The sequence below is a fragment of the Nylanderia fulva genome, unplaced genomic scaffold (assembly GCF_048542155.1).
Source record: "Nylanderia fulva isolate GAGA-0341 unplaced genomic scaffold, ASM4854215v1 Scaffold1, whole genome shotgun sequence".
NCBI lineage: Eukaryota > Metazoa > Arthropoda > Insecta > Hymenoptera > Formicidae > Nylanderia > Nylanderia fulva.
In genome coordinates, this window is record NW_028189192.1 from 111,777 (window position 1) to 133,786 (window position 22,010).

Below are 22,010 nucleotides of genomic sequence, written 5' to 3' on the forward strand. Positions count from 1 at the left end.
ATAGCCTTCGAAACCAGCTATTGAACCAGCGACCTTTAAAATCTGGCTGTTTACTATCAATTCGTTAATCTTAATATTTTAAATAATTGACCTACTATTTCATACAACATGAACATATGGAATTTACGCTAAAGTATAGTAAACGTTAAACATAATAAAACCAAAGAGAATCTGAAAATATTAACGCTGCATACGTTGACGCAAAGCGTGCGTGTCTCTCTTCGTGTCGTGTGACGTGTCGATGAAGTCCTCATTGTCAGAGGATTAGAAGAGAAATGAGGCAACACGGTTCGCGACGCGTCCACCCTCGTCCCGGTTCTCACGATAATGAGATCCCGGACGATCCCCCGGTGGCGATGGCGGTAACCCAACATTCGGATCGGTCAGCTGATACCGCCACCCTTAAGAATTCGGATACCGATGAAAGCATTACCGAAATATTTATGCCGAGTGACGACGCTACGCACGATCATCTGTGCTATCTTAATGAGCGATGTACGAGAGTCGAAAGGTATTTTTTACAATACCCATCGTGCGAACAGAAAAGGATTTTTACTTTCGTAGCGATATCGTGGCAGTTTTATTATTTATTTCATCTTACAAAAGTGCCTTTATCCTGATAACCAATTATTTATTCGATATATTTTATATAGCAACATCTCCCATTAGTAAAATAGACGGAGCAAACATTTATTTATAAAATATAACAAGTCAAACTTCATAAAAGAAGAAAAAGAGATATTAGGCTGAAAAGGAGACATAAGGCTAAAATAAAATGCATTGCTGCTGAGAAGAATATCAAAATCTTTTTCATTTTCTACAATCTTAACATAGGTATACATATATGAAATTTTTAAATCGACTTTTTCGAAAAGTAATAGATTATAGAAACAAAGAAAAATTTAGGGTTTCTTTCAAAAATCGAATGTGTCCTGCTTAAAAAATGGATACGATAGTGCGAAATATTATATGTATAACATGTCCAACGATAGTAAATGTTCTAATTAGTCGATAGCGAAATGCATAAATCGCTAACGATTGACTATAGAGTCGGTTCCAGCGATTGCGAGCCTTACGGTACATTTCCCGGGAATTCGGCCGGCAGCTCGTCAAACAGCAGCCTGTCGAATAGGAGTCTGGATAGTCCCAGTACCAGCCTGGAGCAGGTACACCCTACCACATCGGCGGTTTCAACTTCATTGGACAGTGATGCCGAGGTCGAGGCTGATCCGCCGGATTGGAGCCAAGCTGTCAGCGAGGACGTACTCGCGCAACTTAGCAATTCCGAGAAAAAAAGACAAGAAGTTATCAACGGTGAGTAATTGTATCTTGTTTTAAAATTATAAGAGGTCTTATTTATCTATATGTAGACCGAGAGATCTACATTATTCCAACGTGCACGTTTTTGTTCAAACTGTCCATTTCCATCCGAATCCCTAGTATTGTCATTCGAATATTACGATGACTAATCTATCCTCGATCTTGTATGCACGCGACAATATTTATTAATCGACAACTTGTTGGTTGTTTCAGAATTATTTCACACCGAACGCTCTCACGTTCGCGCGTTGAATGTCCTCTCGCAAGTCTTCCACAAACCTTTGTTGGAATCTCAAGTGCTGCCGTTGGATCAGATTCAACTGCTCTTCTCCAACTTGGACGAGATGTTGATGATCCATTCGCGCTTCAACCAGTCGATGAAACGAAAGAAAAAGGAGAACCCGTGTGTAGGCGACGTGGGTGAACTTCTGTTAGAGATGTTCGACGGCGAGACCGGTGAGGCGTTCGAGAAGGCCGCGTCGACTTACTGCGCTAAGCAGCAAATCGCTTTGGACGCTTTGCGCGATCGCCGACGCAAAGATTCCAAGTTGAACGCTTTCCTAAACGATGTGGAAATGATGCGGCAGTGCCGTCGGCTTCAGTTGAAAGATCACATACTCACCGGCATGTTGCGACTTACCAAATACCCGTTGCTATTTGAGAATCTCGCCAAATACACGCCGGATAGTAACGAAAGAGAAAAGGCAGCCGTGTTGCGCAGCCTTGAGCGAAGCAAAGAGATCCTGAGTCGCGTTAATCAGGCGGTGAGGGAGGCCGAGGATCATCAGCGACTCGCTGAGATTCAGCGAACGATCGATCGCTCGGCTTTCGACAAGTTCGATCACCCGACTGTGCAAGAATTTAAGAATCTTGACATCACGAAGCGTAAACTGATTTACGAGGGACCGCTGCAGTGGCGGCGCACCGAACCGAATCGATCGATGCCGAATCGTTCGGTACCAAAGCCAGTGGATCTGCACGTAGTGCTACTCGACGATACAATTTTCTTCCTACATCGACAAGACGACAAATATCTACTAAAGTTTATTAACACGGCCAATCAGGCAGGCAATTCCGTGCTCAGTCCAATCGTCAAGTTATCCACTGTCCTCGTACGCCACAATGCTGCTGAAAAGGACTCTCTGTATCTGGTCAATACCTCGCAAAACGGCGCACAAATGTATAATCTAGTGGCGCCGTCTTCCGCGGAGCGCAAACTCTGGTGCAAGCACATCTCTGAGGCCGTTGAAGCTTACAAGGCGCGCGATCGTCAAGGCAGAAGACCGACGCCGCCCACTATGCTCCCAGAGGAACCGACGCATACGATGGAGGATGGAGGATTGTCCTCCGAACCGGACAGCGTAATCGTTGAGAAGGCTCAATCGCAAAATAGAGAATCCAGGGACCTCGGACACAACGCTGCTGCCGGTAACATGATGCAAGAGCAAGATGAGGAAACCACTACGACTACGGAAACTCCCACAACTGAACAAACGCAACAACGGATGCAACAGCAATCGACTGAATCGCCAATGACAGGTATGTATTCCGAGTAAAAATTTGCATTATAATAATATCTGTTGTAAAAAGTATGCTGAATATCCAACTTTTCTTGGATAGTTGGACATAATTTACAACTGCAGACATTAATTCCTGAACTGAATAAGTGATCTTTGACACATTTTATTATACACTTATATTTAATGCGCGAATTGTGACGCTTTTTTTCTCCACGCCGCACAGATTATTTATTTCGAAATGTGTCATAAAAAATGCTGCTCTTTCAAATATAGTTGCAATATAGACAGAATCAGAAGCTTCTAAATATGAATTACAATCAGTGTTCATATGTATAATACAAGTCTAACAAAATATTATAGAGTACTTTTAAATAATAAAATTAATTTATTTTTAAAGATGTGATTCACACTTTTTTACTACATACAGGTGTAGCGGAGCCATTACGAATGATCACGTGCACTCAGCTCTCATTGATAGATCCACTGGAAGTTCATGTAGAAGTACCACCAGTGCATATTGCAGAGCCGGTTCTTACACCAATAGGTACAAGCATTTTTTAGTGTAATTTTAAATCATTTTACTAAAATATATTTAAGTTTACACACACACACACACACACACACACACACACACACACACACACACATATTTATATATAATTTTCAATATAAAATCTTCTAGAGAATTTGAACGGTATTATGATTTACTTTTACTGAAACAAGACATTTGTAATTTTTCAGAATGTCTGAGACGTAAGGACGAAATAATTAAACAGGCTCTACTCGAGAAACACGTATTAATGGCGGATATATTAAATATTCCTAAAGAAGATTTCGAGCATGTGGCAGACATAGCATCCGACCCATCCACTGTGGAAAAAGAACCTGTTGAACTTATACTTGCTGCTATTAGCCAAAGTATTATTAAGAAACAAACTCTTTTTTAAATCTTAATACATTAAAAGGATTAAAATTTATATATGTATTTATATATATAATATATATATATACATATATATATGTTACATTGTTACATTTTACTTTTGCCTACAGCGGATCAACTAGTGGGAATGTTGAATTCTGCATTAAACGTAAGCGAAACGGAAACGATATTTGCATCGTGCGGATCATCGACATTATCACCTCCCGCTGCATGCGAAGCTACCGGTTGTCCTTCGTTAAATCGAAGTCATACGCATCCTCAGCAATCGATCGTAGGAATGATGCAACCGATTTGTCATTATCTCACATCTCAGCTTTCTCAACTGTCACAACTTCTGGTAAATATATAACATAGAAGTACTTTACTTTCTTCTCTCTCATTCTCATCATCTTCATTTATCTAACTTTAGAATACTAATACTACATGTGTGTCTCTGACCAAACTAGAAGTGCAATGATAGTAAGCATCATGATTGGAATCGAAATTCTGTTGCTCTTTTAGATAAATGAAGATATTATAAAATATAAAATGATACAGTGTACATTCTGTTAGAGTTATAAATTATATAAAGTCACATCATTTATAAATGCTTTATCATTTTGTTTATATAGGTAATTTAAAATTAAAAATTATATAAACTGTGAGAATATATAAACTATAAATTTATTTTTTATAATGTGTTATCTACATAATATAGAATATATTTAAAAAATGCTAATGACATTTTATAAGAAACAAGTAAGAGAAAATAAGATGTTTGAATCAGAGAAAATAAATTTGCTTCATAATTGCTTAATATTTATTATGTTTTTTTAATATATCCTATTATTATATAGATAACAGAAATGGGCCAAAAAAACACAACTAAAATAAACAGATATTAAAAACGTTGTTGACGGCTCTCTGAGATATCAATATCATAAATATATAGTTAAATTGGCTTAAGATTTTCTACAGAGGTATAAGGGGGAATGAAACTGATAGTCTCAAACCAAAAGACGCAGTTCCCAATTAAATCTTGACAATCTGTCAAGTTTAAAAATCCGCGAAAAAGAAAGAATTAATTTTTGCGCGCGTTGGCTCTTAGGCCGATTTAACTATATATTTATAAAATAAACAGGTTCTATGTTTTCCAATATTATAATAAATTTGAGTGAATTACAGGAAATCACAAAAGAGAGGGAAGAAGAGCGAGAAAAATTACGAAAAGAATTACGTAGAAGTAGAGAACGTATACATGCACTCGATACTGACGTACAGCGCCGTGAATTTTCAGAAATGATAACCACGACAACTCACACGCAAACGGCAACTGGTTAGTCCTCTACTTTATTTTAACTCTTATAATTATCACGATATATTTATAGGCATGTTCTTTTCAGCTGAACTAGCTGCATTGGGTATAGAGTTTATCTTTTTTACTTCATTGAAAGGAAAAAGATAAACTCTACACTAGTACAGCCAGTTCAGCTGAAGAGGACAGACTTTATATAGGCCGCATTCTGAAATGTATCACCAGTACTGGAAATCAATGCAACATATATATATATATATATATATATTATAAATTTTCAATACTTGTAATGAATTTCAAAACACAATATAATCACTTTAAAAAATACTATAACAAGTATCTCAAGCACTATTCACTAGCGTAACAAGAGATCTGAGATTTACATTTGCAAAATGTTTAAAAAAAGATACACTTATTTAAAGTAGTAATTTTATTTAATTAGCTATTGTAAAATAATTTCATAATGTACAATATGTTGTTTTACAGATGACGTGCATCAAGACGATGACATCATTCGTGACGTAAGAAAGATTTTCTAACTTTGTTATATTTTATTTTATGCATTAAATATATATGTTGCATTAAAGTGCATTTTTATATTCATTACTCTCAATGAAAACTATAATCTACATTATAAGTATTATATTTATGTAAAAAGTATAGAAATTGATTTTGAAAAAATTATTTTCTCTTTTTTATTTAATAAGTACGAGTAGAATATAAAAACTTCTCTATTTCACCAAAGTTATATTCAAAATGAATGATAATAGAAATAGCTGGAAGTGATATTCATCTTTCTCAGAGATAATAATTAAATTGTCAATATATTATTTTAATTATCAGTAAATTGTTATATTCTATTACATCTATAACTTGCGAATTATATAATATTTATAATTATATAATTTTTGTTATTTGATCCTTTTACTTAACTTTTAAAGAGTTTTGTATAGTTTATACAGTTTGTTTATATAAACAATTTGACAATAATACATTTTCTATTGATTTATTAAAAACTATGAAATTTTACAAAGCAATTTAAGTCGGCTTCGTATTGTAATCAATACTATAAATAATGACAAAATAAAATCAAGAAATTATATAAATTTTTTTACTAATCACGTTTGATGATAAAATATGAAACGAGAACTCTTTTTAACTATCTTTTATTAGTAAATATATGTAATTCAGTCTATGTATCCTAAATTTCCAGCAAAAGTTGACCTTAATGTAGTTAATTAAATCGATTTACGCAGCCATTAATTCTCCACTCCAACTATTCTCCATCTCTGTAAAGAAGTAAATTTTATGAGTTTATTCTATCTAATATAAATTGAGACAAAAAATTATTTATTTTTACATAACAATATATACACGTACAATCCGACTTTATAATCCAATATGGCTGCAGTAAGAACTCAGGAATCTTGAGCATCAGAAACATATGAAAAAACTTGTTACATGCTAAACAATAGATGAATCTGATCACACTAGAATAATTTTGTAAAGGTAGATTAGATCAAAGCGAATGATTAATCTGTCAATATTCTTGATGTTTTATATCCCTATATTTATATGTTTTATAATATATTTTGTATATGTACATATTAACAGGAGTTCGTCGATGCACGCGGAGAAGCGATTGGAGATTCGAATACAGAAAATCTTAAGCTTAAAACGGAAACTGAAATGATGGACGATAGCGTTGGCTGAAACACACCTGAGAAAACGTTCCATCGATCATATCCTTCTTGATTTGGTGCATTTCATGAGCGGTGCTGGAACGTTCTCGTATACCGAAAGAGATCAGAATTATTTGCAGAAGAAAAAACTGAAAAGTGGACGACACATATGTACGTGTGTGAGACAATTCTTTACTGCGGATAATACTATATATATACAGAAGAAGAAATAAGTCATTAGCTGTTTTATTTATTTGATAAAATTTTTGAGAAGGATATATTTCGATGATAACATATATTTATATATTGTCATCTCTTTCAATTAATAGGAATTCATTGCATAATGTTATAAAATATGATATATACATAGAATTTTGTGTTCACAAATTATCTCTTTTTCTAGATCTTTTTCATTATTTTATAAAACACCGAAAGCATATATACAATGTGATTTTTCGCGCGCGCGCGTATGTATGTGTGTGCGTGTATGTGCATGTGAGTGTGAATCTTGCCAAATATGTATAGAGTGTTCACATATAAAGCTCCTTCAAGAATAATCCTATGGAAGAAAATTATTTGCTGATGTACCAAACAATATATCAGCTTAAGTCAGATTATTAAACATGATTAGAGTGTGTGTGTGTGTGTGTATGTGTGTGTGTGTGTGTGTGTGTGTGTATGTGTGTATGTGTGTGTGTGTGTGTGTGTGTGTGTGTGTGTGTGTGTGTGTGTGTGTGTGTGTGTGTGTGTGTGTGTGTGTGTGTGTGTATACAGGGTAGACCATTTTAATCAATACATGCAGATATCTCATAAAGTAAGCAAAATAGAAAAATGTGTTTTATACAAAAATTGTAGGATTCAGACGAGAAAGGGTCAAGGTCTTCACTTGATGAATGGAGTCAAAATGGGTCATTTTAAGGTTAACTTAAAATTTCATTTTCTTGGATGAAACCACCAATTTTTCATATCATATTTTTGTAGCTGATGTCGAGACCTTTCCAAAACATTATAATAAAACATTTTTCCATTAAGTACTTTTTGAATTATAAAGGTCTCGACATCAGCTACAAGAATATGATATGAAAAATGGGTGATTTTATTTAAGAAAATCAAGTTGATCTTAAAATGACCCCTAAATTTGTCCAATGTCAGGGTCAAGATCTTCATCCAGTGTCCCCCTCTGAATCCTACAACTTTTGTATAAAACATTTTTCAATTTTGCTTACTTTTTGAGATATCTGCATGTATTGATTAAAATGATCTACCTCGTGTATATATATATATATATATATGTATGTATGTATATGTATGTATGTATGTATGTATGTATATATGTATGTATGTATGTATGTATGTATGTATGTATGTATGTATGTATGTATGTATGTATGTATGTATGTATGTATGTATGTATGTATGTATGTATGTATGTATGTATGTATGTATATATATGGGTAGTATAATTATTATTATTAATAATATAATATGATTATTATAGATATCATGTTTTATGAATCGTATATCTTTTTAACAATAAATCGATTAATTAAGACGTTATAGTATATAAAACTCGTTTTTTTCATTAAATTTTTTAAAAGTTTGTATCAAAGTAAAACAGCTGATAACTTTTGTTTCATTCCTGTATTCACCAAAATATGAATCGATGATTTTTGCCAAAGATTTTATGTAAATAGATTTACATAATCTGCACTAATCTGTCAAACGCAATTTTTTGTATATCATTGTGTTATTTTGCAAATTGAGAGTCCTGTATATTATTATTATTATTATCATTATTATTATTAGTATTAGTATTATTATTATTATTATTATTATTATTATTATATTATTTAAGAAGCCCGATTTATATGCAAAGTCTAATAGCAAAGTTATGTGCGAAAAATCTGTACACTTTTTAATATGATTATATTGTTAATTAACTATTGTTAATTTCTTCGAATTTTTCGTACATATAGCAATGTTGCAGCATAAATCAGAATTGCACCCATAATTTTAAAAATAGAAATTATAATAGCTTGTGAATATTTGATTTTTCATACCAGAAATATAGAAAAGTCTTTTTGTGAGATATTAAAAGATAAAAAAAGATTGCCAATTTTATAAAGAATGCCATTTTCTTACAATTTTATAAAATTATGCATTAATAAGCTGCTGCTTACAAGTAGTGGATTATAAGATGTATTTTTACAATGTGATATTCACATAGAATATCTTAAAAGAAATCTTAGAACGATTAAGATATAATGAGAATTTGTATATCACAGTTTTGCACAATTTATGGCTTCCAAAATTTGTTAAATATTTGAGCATAGCACTTGAAATTATTTTAGCATTACGATTTTATAAATTTTTAAATATATTTTTTCTTAAAAAAATTTTTTTATAATAATTCTAATAATTCTAGGAATTAAACAATTCATACGAGAATCCTAGAATATAAGAATCCAAAAATCTACAAATATAAACATACAATTTTTTTATAAAATAGACAATAGTTTACGTACTTAAATAAACTTGCGCTATATGTAGACACATCCACACATGACGTTTATGTGGATTCAGAATATCTTAAAATATGTATCAAATATATATCACTAATATAATCTTTTCTAATTTTTTTATTCATTTTACGAATTTTAGAAATTTTTTTTATAAAGAAAATTTTTTAAGTTATTCTTTTTCCCCTTTTATCGTTTATTAAATAAATAATTTTGTAAAATAATTAAAGAACAAAGTTTTACGATTTAAAAATACATGTAAATTTTAGAATATGAGAATTGTAAAATTTAAATATTTTGAAAGTCGAAAATGTACAAATTCAAGGAAATTTTTAATCTGAAAATCTGAAGATTTAATGATCAGTTATTAGAAAAAGTTTTAAACATGAAAAAATTGACTTTCAATTATTTAGTAGTTTAGTAAATTATAAAGTACTATTTATATATAAAAAAAAAAAACATTTTTTGGATATTCTATTTGAATAAATTTTTGTTATATTGAAGTATATAATAAAACTTATCTTTTTACACAAAACAATATTGTTACAGAAATCGATGTCATCGATTTCTATAACTATATTGTCTTGTGATTCTTTGTAGAGAGACAAAACTCCATTGCATTCAAGCATTGTAAAATATATAAAGCTTTTCTTTCTAATAAAATATATTTTCAATTATGTCAAAAGTCCACGAAATTTTTAAGAAAATTTTTAAGAAAAAAAAATTGTGCAAAAACTCTAGATGTAAAAAATATATTAATCATCAATTATTTAAACTTGAGTAATTTTATCTCTAATTTTATTTGAAGAATACAATAGATTTTTTGCGCCAAATTAATTATGACTAATATTGACGCAGCTATTATGGCATCTATTTTATATTACATGTACATAATTGCATTTAGAAAAATTTATATTTATCTTTTAAAATTTGTTCTATAAATTTTACCAAACAAACAATTATGTGAATTTAATTGCTTAGTTTTCGCAGTTTGTTTGCAATTCCTTCTCTTTTGACATCGGAGACGACTAGATTAAAAAGAATAAATAAAAATTAGAGAAAGTAAGCTAAACGAAATTCTTTCTGCGAATAAAATACAAATTTATTAGCATGCCAAGATTAAATGTGAAAAACTTGTGTTATTTTTTTTCTTGTGTAAATTGCATATAAAGGACTCGTCTACTTACATAAAATCTTTGCTATACTATAAAACACTAATATATTTTAATGATAAGACACAAACACCATACAAATGCGATACTATTGTATATGTATAAAATATTTAATAACATTATTGGATAATATTTTATTATTATTATATTAAAACAAATTATTGAATTGTGTAATTTTTCTTGTTTATGTGTATGAAACCTTTTTTTTTTAAACAAGTATCGTCGTCATATTTAAAAAAAATGAAAATGTCAAGCATAAAAAATCTAATTATTGTAATGACATAATTAATGTAGTGTAAAAATTGTGTATGTGTGCGTGTATGTATGTGTGTGTGTATGTGTGCATAAGTGTGTAGTATTTATAAAAATTACTGGTTTTTTTTTTCATGGCTCATTGGTATATACTTTTAATTTTATAGATATATATTAATGAAATTTATAATATTGATATATTAATTTATAGATATATACATATATATATAAGTTTCAGATGTTATATTTAAAGGCACTACCTCTTTCGACCTCATGATAACCTTATATTATATTTTCAACGTCGATGAAGCAATTATGAAGCAACTTGTTGATATCATATATGAAGCAGTTAGCTTCACGAGCGTCACAAGTCACAAAGCGACAAACAATCGATAGCAATCAATGACCTTTTCGTCATAAGGGTATCGATTCTGTAACTTTTTCTAAAGTAAAAATGTGAAAAGTGAAAAATTTCCGCCAATCGCACATCGATTTCATTTTAAAATCAATGCATGATTGGTGGAAATTTTTTGCTTTTCACGTTTTTACTTTAGAAAAAATTACAGAATCGATACCCAGTACATACATTCTATACATATTCTCCTTAGATACTGAAATAATTAAATTGACTCTTGAACTTTTTGTTCGTAAAACTTTTGAATTCTATGCTTTTTTTCCATACCACGAATCACGAATCTACAATTTTTCAATTGCAAAAATATCACAAATATTAATTTATAAATTTGCTAGAATTTTATAGAAAAGAAATAAAAATATATATTTTATCATTATTTTTTTACACAACATGAAATTATTTGAATAGTTTATTTCTTAATTTACATTAAAAATTACATTAAACTTTCTGGCGAATAAAACTTGTAATAGAAATTTTGAAAACCGTATTTTTATATAATTTTTATAAAAAACTTGTTATTTATCAAACAGATTTATAATCATTGCGATACTATCGAAGATTGAAAAATCGAATATTGAATCGATATATATATATATATATATATATATATATATATATATATATATACACGTGTGTATATATAATAGTTTTTATGGAAACGATCAAAATCACAAGTTCGTCTAAGGATTGGTAATTCAAATTTTATATTTAAAAAAAACTATATTGCGCGTGTTATATGCTTGAAAAATATTGAATTACTGATCGAATTATGTAGCCGCATATGTTTTATTGTTTGACTTGATTTTTGTAATTTAATTTTCCTATATCGCGTGTATTGCTTTCTCTCAAAATTGTTCAGAGTTAGACCTTCGGATCGTAATAAACGACATAAACATTTCTTGCTTCATAAAGTGATATACGCGATATCATTTCATAAATACATTGAGTAACGAGATGGTTAACGCGCTCTACCACACTCTAATCTTGAATAGTTCTGCGTGTCTGTCGTACAATTGTCAGCATCTGTCTCTCTCTTTCGCCGTATCTTTCTCTTTTCGAAGATGCGCATCTTAAAATTTTACAAGGTTCCTGGATTGAAGGCAGGCCAGCTGAAGAGTAAACTACACAAAGTGTCGGAAATCGAAGCCTCCGTGACCGATCTTGAGACAGAATTGTGTTATTACGTGCAGACCACCGAGCCGCTCGAGAATGAAGAGGAAGTCGTATTAAAGTGGATCTTGGGACCCCCTTTCGAACGAGAATGCTTGAAATATAACAGTGTATTCAATCATGTTCAAGATAATGCTATTGTTATTGAAATTGGACCCAGGTAAAAGTTTGCATACATAATACATATAATTGTGCGTTTTATTTCTGACTATAAAATTCAATTTCTCATGATTTTTATAAAACAATTCTCTGTTATAGGTTGAACTTCTCAACAGCATTTTCTACTAATGTAGTTTCCATTTGTAAATCTGTGAAATTGAATAAAATCACGAGGGTAGAAAGGGCAATTAGATATCTCGTCAAGTTTAAAGGGACATTTGACGAGAAAGTAGAAAGCAACGTATGTATATTCTTTACATTATCTCGACTATTGGTGATAAATTCCTATGATGATTAATAATATTAGATGTACTTGCAATGTATATGATGCAATCTGTTTTATTTAAAATAACGTATTATTTCATAGATTGTAGATGTATTGGGAGATAGAATGACAGAATGTAGATACGTAAAACCAATCGAAACATTTGATCATGGCTTTAGGCCAGAGAAATGGTTTGAAGTCGATTTAATCAAAGAAGGAAAACAAGCTCTGCAAGAAGTTAATTTGAAATTGGGTGAGTAGAGTGTATGTGTGTGTGATTAAGAAAAATTAGACTTTTAAGGCTTTCCTTTGGATTAAAAATTAAAATATCTTTTAACATTTTTAAAGTGTGTAATTGTTATGAAAATAGAAGCTCAAGAGTGAGCGGAACAAATGGCAGTATTCAGATAAATACAATTCTCGAAAATGATTAAGATTACATAAAATACATTTTTATTGCGTTAGCAAATTAATGTACAGATTTTTATTCACCATGAATAATTTGTTCTAATCTTTTTTCTATATTTTTTCAAATTATATCAATTTTTTTACTCTATAATTTTATTTCACAGGTTTGGCATTTGATGACTGGGATTTAGATTTTTATACAAAATTGTTCCTTCAAAAATTAAAACGTAATCCAACAAGCGTAGAATGTTTTGATCTTGCACAATCTAATAGTGAACATAGTCGCCACTGGTTCTTTAAGGGACGTATTATTTTGGATGGCGAAGAAAAAAAACAATCCTTAATTGACTTGGTTATGGATACACAAAATTATTCGAATTCAAACAATGTGATTAAATTTAGCGACAACAGTAGTGCTATAGAAGGATTTCAAGTCCCTGTCCTGCGTCCTGTAAAAACTGACAAATGTAGCAATTTTCATCTAAAAAACATCAAGCAGCATCTCATTTTTACAGCAGAGACGCATAATTTTCCAACTGGTGTGGCACCTTTTAGGTAAATTTAAATTACATGATAAATGAATAAAATTTCAAGTTAATGACTCGATTATATGTTCATGCAGTGTTTTTATCTTAATTTAAAAATTGTATATGAGCTTTATTAAATCTCTCAAGTACTGCAGAATGATAATTTAAAACACAAGTATTGACAATTGAAATAGTATATATAAATTAGAGGTGTAATATGTCATCTTATTGTAATTAATAATTTTGAATTAATCTGTAAAATTTTTTCCTTTTGTTATATCCTTTTTTTATTTATTATATGTATATTGACGATTTAGCTTATTTCATCACTGACGAGTAATTTAATATATTTTTTATTATATTTAAATTTATTTATATACGTATGCTTTTTATATATCCTCTTGTTGAAATACAAATAATATCGTAATAGTGGTGCCACAACAGGAACTGGAGGAAGATTAAGAGACGTTCAAGGAATTGGTAGAGGAGGAAATTACATAGCGGGCACTGCAGGTTACAGCGTTGGTAATCTTCATGTTTCAGGTATATACTTTAATAATAATTAAATTAACCAAATTGAACCCTTCCTTTTATGTGTGAATGTGTGTGTGTGTATATATGTATATCCTTATATGTATATATAATGCTGATTGTTCCACATGTCTAATCTTGGACTTACAGTTATTCGTTTACGTTTATGATTAAAAAACTAAAATTTATCAGATTATCCTATTTATTAAATAGAAATAAACTCCTAAATTTGCAATATTGCTAAATTGCTCTAAATACATAATTCTTCTCTTGCAGGCTATGATTTGCCATGGGAGGAAAAGGATGCAATTTATCCCAGTAACATGGCATCGCCGTTAGAAATAATAATCGAAGCGAGTAACGGCGCTTCCGATTATGGGAACAAATTTGGGGAACCTGTCGTGTCTGGCTTTGCGCGTTCTTATGGAGCGACCAATATCGCGGGAGAGAGACGAGAATGGATCAAACCTATAATGTTCAGTGGAGGATTAGGAACAATGGATGCAAATTTGGCTAAAAAGGCAAGATTCTCTAATGTTTATTTAAGTATTGCTGATAATCTATCTTGCAACAATTAATTTCTTTAGATCACTTATCTCGGCATTATTAATGTTTATTAAATTTTATGTTATATTTTTTGTCCCTTATAACTACCATACTGAGTTATAATGTTAAAAGTAAAAAATCATCAATTTTTTTGCACTATACATTTAAATAAATAAATTATTCATTTATTCAACCATTATTCGTATTCGATAATTGATAATATTTATGCCTAGAGAATTTCTTTTTAATTGTTACTCATTAATAAGTGCAAATATATATAGCTCAATCTACACATGTTTAACTTAATATCTGTATACATCTAAAAATTATTTCAAATTTAAAGAAATTATTTCAGATTTTGTTCCTTTTATCACACTGTAAGAAATGATTTTTTTGCTGAAAAAAAAAACAGTTTATATATCATTTACTGGACATATATCTAGCTGTTCCTTGTTCAGGTTCCAGCAGAACGGGGTATGGAAGTGATAAAAATCGGTGGACCCGTCTATCGAATCGGCGTAGGTGGTGGTTCAGCGAGTTCCGTAGAGGTACAGGGTGACAACAGTACCGAATTAGACTTTGGTGCCGTCCAAAGAGGTGATCCCGAAATGGAACAGAAATTAAATCGCGTGGTGCGTGCATGCACGGAATTAGGAGATAACAATCCGATTCTCAGTATTCACGATCAAGGTGCCGGTGGTAACGGTAACGTCCTCAAGGAACTAGTGGAGCCCGCTGGTGCAGTAATCTTTACTAAGAATTTTGACCTCGGTGACCCTAGTATCAGTACATTAGAGCTTTGGGGCGCGGAATATCAAGAGAGCAACGCGATTCTGTGTAAATCGAAGGACGCTGATTTGTTAAAAAGAATCGCGACGCGTGAGAAATGCCCCATCAATTTCGTTGGCACTGTCACTGGGAATGGAAAAATCATCGTTTCCGAGGAAGAAAATTGTGAACATGCAAAGTACCTTAATAACAAAGACGAAAGCCTAAGCCTGGATAGCAGCAAGCATCCGGTGAATCTAGATCTAGAAGTTATTCTTGGAAAAATGCCTCGTAAGGTTTTCCATCTAAATAAGATATCGCCGCAGAAATTTCTCATGAAGTTGCCCGATGAATTGACAGTTCTTAGCGCCTTGGATAGAGTTCTTCGATTACCTTCGGTGGCTAGCAAGCGGTATATTTTGTTTTATTATTGCATTTTACAATAGAACATTTTAGTTTTATGTTTTTTATATATTTTTGAGGGAAACAAAGATGTTAAATTTCTTATTAAACTTACAATTAGATATGATTTCTTTTTGTCAATTATATGTAAATATTACACACACAAGATCGAAAACATAAAAAAATCGATATAACATTTTTTTTTAGGTATCTAACAAATAAGGTGGATCGTTGCGTAACGGGCTTAGTGGCCCAGCAGCAATGTGTCGGCCCATTGCATATTCCTCTAGCAGACGTTGCAGTGGTAGCTATTTCACATTTTTCTCTAGAAGGTATCGCGACTTCTATCGGCGAACAACCGATTAAAGGACTGGTGAATGACGCGGCTGGCGCTCGAATGACGGTTGCCGAGGCTCTCAGTAATCTAGTGTTCGCGCGTATCAGCAATCTGCGGGACGTGAAATGCAGCGGGAATTGGATGTGGCCGGCGAAACTTCCAGGCGAAGGCGCGGCGCTCTACGAAGCCTGTTCGGCGATGTGTTCCCTGATGAAAGAATTCGGAATCGCGATCGATGGTGGCAAGGATTCGCTCAGTATGGCCACGCGTGTCGGGAAGGATGTCGTCAAAGCACCCGGCGCTCTTGTCGTGTCTTGTTACGCGCCGTGTCCCGACATTCGCCGAGTAATTACCCCGGATCTCAAGGCTCCTGCCGCAGGACGGCAAAGTTACCTGCTCTTTGTCGATTTGTCTGGTGGAAAAAGCCGACTCGGTGGAACGGCTCTGTCTCAAGTCTACAATCAATTGGGCGACGACGTCCCGGATGTCGAAGATGCGCAAACTTTCAGAAACGCTTTCGATGCTACGCAACAATTAATTGCCGATAAAAAGGTCCTCGCCGGTCATGATGTCAGCGATGGTGGACTGATCACATGCCTTCTAGAGATGTGCTTTGCCGGAATCTTAGGGATAAATGTCGACATAACTCACAAATCTGCATCTGCTATTAACATTTTATTTTCCGAGGAGATTGGCTGGATACTGGAGATTGACGAAAAGTATCGTGACGAAGCGATGGAAATGTTTCAGCGCTACAAAGTTCCCGTGTACTTGATCGGAGAGTCCACGGACTTCGGAATGAATTCGGAAGTGATCGTCAAAATACGCGGTAATATTGCGTTAAAAACTACGGTAATCGATTCGATGAGTATTTGGGAAGAGACCAGTTATCAGCTGGAATGCCATCAGACAAACGTCACCTGCGCCTTGGAAGAATTTTCTAAGCTACGAGAACGAACTGTTCCCGCTTACCGTCTCAGTTTCGATCCCGTTAGATCTAATTCGATATTAACGAATCCATCGAAAAATATCAAAGTAGCCGTGATAAGAGAAGAAGGAATTAACGGAGATAGAGAGATGGTCGCTTCTCTATTGGAAGCTGGCTTCGACGTTTGGGACGTTACGATGCAAGATCTGCTGAAAGACCATGTTACCCTGGATATTTTCCGAGGTATTATATTTCCCGGAGGTTTCAGTTACGCCGACGTCTGCGGTTCTGCGAAAGGATGGGCAGCCAGCTTCCTCTTTTATCCATCTCTACGCGAACAGTTGCAACGATTCTTCGCTCGCGAAGACACTTTTAGCTTGGGGGTCTGTAATGGTTGTCAATTGATGAGTTTGCTAGGATGGATAGGTGACGAAGACATCGAAAAAAATATGAACGAGGGAATTTATTTGGATCATAATTTGTCGGAAAGATTCGAATGTAGATGGAGCACTGTTAAAATCGAGAACTCGCCATCGATTATGTTAAAAGGAATGGAGGGTAGCGTTCTTGGCATATGGGTGGCTCATGGAGAAGGCAGATTTATTTTTCGCGAGGAGCTTCTAAAATCTCTTAGGAGAAATAACTGCTTGCCAATCAGGTATGCTTTTTATATTTTTATTTTCTGCTCAATTAATTTATTATGCGAATTTTTACGTAAAAAGACAATTTTTCATGAAAAAAATGTGAAAGAAAGAGAAACATTGTCATTGTAAGATATTTTATGTTTGTATATTTGTTTAGTGTGATTAAGATCACATTCTTTTTGTACATGCGTTGTATTATTTATTAGGTATACGGACGATTCCGGCAATCCGACTGAACGTTATCCCATGAATCCGAACGGTAGTGTAAATGGCATAGCCGGTGTTTGCTCTAAAAATGGTCGACATCTGGCGATGATGCCACATCCAGAAAGGTGCACGCAAATGTGGCAATGGCCTTGGAAACCAATAGATTGGAACTGGGAAGGTTCGTCACCGTGGCAGCGACTTTTCGATAATGCGTATATCTGGTGTCGAGAGCGTGACTAAAAAGTTGCTCAACACAGTATTCTGCCAATGAAAAGTTTTGTTATAATTTACTCATTTTATAATTACTCTGTGCATATATATATTTTTTTCTTTTCCTCTCGCACACAATTCAGTTTGAATTCACATGGAATTAATATCAAAAGTATATTTTTAAAAAATATATGAGACTTGTAAAATTAAATAATAAATTAACATGATGCAAAAATAATAACGGCATGTATTTTTACATAATTAAAAGCAACGAACATAAAAAAATTCGATGTATAATAAATATTATTAATAAATAATAAAGTGATGATAAATAATTGTTATCAGTTCACGCATATTTAGTTATACACAATCTGCATCTAATTTATTGAAATCAAAGCTACATATACCTATAAAAGAATCACTTTAAAATATTTCTGTGTTGTGTACATTAATCATCTGAATTAAATGATTATTGCGTATCTCTCAAAATGTCTTATTTGCATAATGACACGCATGTAGACAATATATATATAAGTATCTCTATCTCTCTCTCTCTCTAAATATGAAAGAATTAATATTGAAAAAAAATTAATTTTTATTCAGCAGAAATTCAATAACTTATTCATTCAATAGATAATCAATTATTATATAGGTCTGTTCTTTTTAACTAAACAATATTAGAACAATAATATATATTATATTAGAACAATATAATCGCATTTTTATGTAAAATTGATAAAAAGCTGTACATTTTTATCAATATATATATATATATATAAGTTCATTCTTTTTATAGCTCACTGCACTAGGTTAGAATGGGTTTGTTCTTTATTGCTGCACTGGCAAATTAGTGCAATACGTTAAAGTGAGATAAATATATTTTGTTTCACTCTAACTTACTGCACCAATGTACACACTAATTCACTAGTGCAGCAATAAAGAACAAACCCAATTTATCTTTTTCCACTCCATTGGAAGGAAAGAAATAAACTCTGAACTAGTGCAGCCAATTCAACTGATGAGAACAGACCTAACATAACCTCTTATGTATTTATGTGTACATACAAAATCATTGTTTTATTGATAAAGATCAATGGATTAATATATACGACTGTCTTAAGATTGTGAAATATTAAATCATATTAAATATGGCATTTATACTCCGATCATTATCATTCCGCTTGAAACAAAGAAATGTACCTACTAACCATTTGATTAGGTTATCTAACCATGAAATGCATACGTCTAAATGTAAGTATGGATAATATCGCAAATAATGAAATAAATATTTAATATAAGCCGCTTACTTTTAATTTAGACGAAAATATAGTTATTTGATTAATCTTTATACGAAAAATAAAATATTTAAAAAGTTAAACCATTGCTTAATGCGTTTCGAGAAGAGTGACTAATCGTAAAAAATGTTTTTCAAAGTTATAACAATTTATCATCAATTATAATGATCATTGAGATTAAATTGATTTAAGCATATGTAAACATATATATATATATATACACGGATAGAAATATAGAGATGTTTTTTCATACTTTGCTACGTGTGGAAAGTAGAATATCTGATTAATTAATCAGTTGATTAATTTCGTGGATCTAAATTAGCTGTTGATTGCAAACAACTTTGCACACAATATAAATCATTGTCATTAACCTTTTCCTTTTACCACGCATAGCAAAGTTCAATGCTCGTTTTCAATTTTAATATATACATATATCACACTATTTCTCATCAATACAACAGATTTCTTAAACTTAAAGACATTTTTAAAGATTAATCACATTTCTCCTATATATTAATCAACAATTTTAATATTTCACTTAAAAAAAACTGAAACTGAAACAAATATTCTTATAGGTATGTTTCATGGTGAATATGAAATGCAAGATCCTAAAACAGAGGCTGATATGTAGGTAAAATAAATGTATTTTTACACTTTTAGAATTTATTTAAAAAATGGATAAATCTGTCATACTAATTTTTTACATAACAAGATTGAGATTTTATATAAAATGCATTTTTTTTATAGTCGAAGAAATGAGAAAAAAGTGTATATATTTAAAATGGTTTATGTTTATATGCTACTTGAATCAAAATTAATAAAATTTATATTTCTTATATATGTGTTAATGTAGGATTAAAAGGAATAGATTAACATAAATTTTTCAGTTATAAGAAAACGATTTTTGTAAATTTCTTTTTGATGAAAGAGCTTTGTTAATGTTAATGTTTTTGATTATAATCTTAATTAATTTTATTATATACTCCTAATATATGTGTGTATACACACACACCCACATATGTATGTATGCATGTATTGCAATGTATGGTCACAATCTACATATTTCTTTAGAAAAATTTGGAAATAATTTAAATATAATATTGCTACTTATTAACACACTTGTTGCAATATTGATTAAATCTATATAATTTTCTAATGTGTAAAAGAAAAGTAAAATAGAAAAGAATAGTTTATGGATTATCTTTTCAGAGTTAATGTCACTTTTATCGACAAAAAAGGCAAAAAGCATTATATAAAAGGAAAAGTAGGAGACAATGTACTTTATTTGGCTCATAGATATGGGATTGAAATGGAAGGAGCATGCGAAGCTTCCTTAGCATGTACAACTTGTCATGTATATGTACATCACGATTATGTGGATAAACTTTCGGTTCCTGAGGAAAAAGAAGAAGATCTCTTAGACTTAGCACCTTTTCTGAAGGAAAATTCTAGACTGGGTATAGCAACATTTATTATTTGCAATCTTAAAGTTCACTCCTAAAAAAATATATTTAGATGTTTTGTATCTGGAAAATTTCTCTTTTTAAACTGTACAGACTTTGTGATCATTTCATTTCAAGATTCACCATCAAGATTTATCATCATATATACATATCTATATATAAAATAAATCTTTGATATTTAATATTTTATTAAAACAGAATGTGTGTGAATCTGTGATGAAAAAATTTATTTCAAGTACAAAAAAAATTATTTTTAATATAAAGAAAGAGACACAATGATTTTCTAATTATTACTTTACAACCTGATATGGATTTAGCCTTACATATATGCACACATACATGCACACATCCGCATAAATCCTTTTTACACACATCCTTTTTATATATTTCTTTTTTAGGTTGTCAAATAATTTTGACCAAAAAATTAGATGGTATAGAACTAAAGTTACCGAAGGCAACTAGAAATTTCTATGTGGATGGACATACTCCAACGCCGCATTAAAAAGCTATTAAAAGTTAATTTTTTTTTTCGTTCAACTAAGTCGAGCATGTAAATACATTTGTAATTAATATTATTCATTTGTACATTTTTTTCATAATAAATAGCACAATTACGGAAATTAATGCGTCATTTCTTCTTGTGTTGTGTATATTTTTATATATGTAAAACTATTATCATAAATTAAATAAGTCTACAAACACTTTAAAAAATAACAAATATCATTTGTGTTATGTATAAAAAACGTTTTTTTTTTTTTATAATACAATATATTTATTTCTTATATATATCTAGATTTTATAAGGGATACATATCTTTTTTCTACAAGATTTAACATTTATGATATAATGTATCCGCGAATTAAAAATCTAACTTCTCTTTTCTTGCAGCATTTACATATGATTAATGCAAAATATCCAATTAGTTTTCAAACCAACATGCTGCCACAAATATTAAAGATATTATACTCTCTTCAAACAGGCACCATAAACATTTTCTCATTTTCTTTGAGAACTTTTAAACTTATTATTTGTT

At 31.4% G+C, this 22,010-nt stretch overlaps 3 protein-coding genes and 1 long non-coding RNA gene across 8 annotated transcripts in view; 3 read left to right on the top strand and 1 right to left on the bottom strand.

The window, feature by feature from the left end:
- Nucleotides 1-10,624, top strand: part of RhoGEF2 (Rho guanine nucleotide exchange factor 2) — a 33,137-nt gene extending 22,513 nt beyond the window's left edge. For 3 of the 4 annotated variants that reach the window (XM_029313859.2, XM_029313860.2, XM_029313862.2), the window contains 8 exons: nt 1,049-1,314; nt 1,534-2,859; nt 3,268-3,384; nt 3,582-3,758; nt 3,894-4,120; nt 4,948-5,098; nt 5,564-5,598; nt 6,692-10,624. In XM_029313859.2, coding sequence (XP_029169692.1) covers nt 1,049-1,314; nt 1,534-2,859; nt 3,268-3,384; nt 3,582-3,758; nt 3,894-4,120; nt 4,948-5,098; nt 5,564-5,598; nt 6,692-6,790 — 2,398 coding nt within the window. In that variant the 3' untranslated portion in view covers nt 6,791-10,624. The remainder of the gene's footprint in view (nt 1-1,048; nt 1,315-1,533; nt 2,860-3,267; nt 3,385-3,581; nt 3,759-3,893; nt 4,121-4,947; nt 5,099-5,563; nt 5,599-6,691) is intronic. The other variant, XM_029313861.2, reaches the window with a different exon arrangement.
- Nucleotides 10,625-11,804: 1,180 nt separating this feature from the next.
- On the top strand, nt 11,805-18,589 carry Pfas (phosphoribosylformylglycinamidine synthase). The gene is made up of 9 exons (XM_029313884.2): nt 11,805-12,447; nt 12,546-12,687; nt 12,814-12,964; nt 13,284-13,674; nt 14,077-14,189; nt 14,454-14,698; nt 15,182-15,903; nt 16,101-17,816; nt 18,009-18,589. Exons 1-9 carry the CDS (start codon nt 12,179-12,181, stop codon nt 18,247-18,249), a joined length of 3,990 nt encoding a protein of 1,329 aa, XP_029169717.2. The 5' UTR covers nt 11,805-12,178; the 3' UTR covers nt 18,250-18,589.
- On the bottom strand, nt 18,223-19,244 carry LOC146725273 (uncharacterized). Its single transcript, XR_014924507.1, has 2 exons — nt 19,168-19,244; nt 18,223-18,270 (listed from the first exon to the last, which is right to left on the bottom strand). It is a non-coding gene; the product is annotated as an uncharacterized LOC146725273 (long non-coding RNA).
- Fdx1 (Adrenodoxin-like protein 1, mitochondrial Ferredoxin 1) lies at nt 19,042-21,597 on the top strand. Of its 2 annotated transcripts, none has more exons than XM_085481616.1 (4): nt 19,042-19,470; nt 20,090-20,141; nt 20,811-20,971; nt 21,376-21,597. In XM_085481616.1, the coding sequence occupies exons 1-4, from the start codon at nt 19,368-19,370 to the stop codon at nt 21,477-21,479; spliced, it is 420 nt and encodes a 139-aa protein (XP_085337742.1). In that variant the 5' UTR covers nt 19,042-19,367; the 3' UTR covers nt 21,480-21,597. The 2 variants fall into 2 exon arrangements, with proteins under 2 accessions (XP_085337742.1, XP_029169718.1); XM_029313885.2 differs by having other exon boundaries at nt 19,043-19,470; nt 20,724-20,971.
- The last annotated feature ends 413 nt before the right edge of the window (nt 21,598-22,010 follow it).

What these genes read in the sequence shown, in the direction of transcription:
- Pfas (XM_029313884.2), top strand. Translation starts at nt 12,179, where the DNA reads ATGCGCATCTTAAAATTTTACAAGGTTCCTGGATTGAAGGCAGGCCAG. An exon ending in ATGCAAATTTGGCTAAAAAG is followed by an intron (nt 14,699 to 15,181) that starts GCAAGATTCTCT and finishes TTCCTTGTTCAG; the next exon opens with GTTCCAGCAGAACGGGGTAT. An exon ending in AATAACTGCTTGCCAATCAG is followed by an intron (nt 17,817 to 18,008) that starts GTATGCTTTTTA and finishes ATTATTTATTAG; the next exon opens with GTATACGGACGATTCCGGCA.
- Fdx1 (XM_029313885.2), top strand. Translation starts at nt 19,368, where the DNA reads ATGGCATTTATACTCCGATCATTATCATTCCGCTTGAAACAAAGAAAT. An exon ending in CCTAAAACAGAGGCTGATAT is followed by an intron (nt 20,142 to 20,723) that starts GTAGGTAAAATA and finishes TTATCTTTTCAG; the next exon opens with AGTTAATGTCACTTTTATCG. An exon ending in GAAGGAAAATTCTAGACTGG is followed by an intron (nt 20,972 to 21,375) that starts GTATAGCAACAT and finishes TTTCTTTTTTAG; the next exon opens with GTTGTCAAATAATTTTGACC.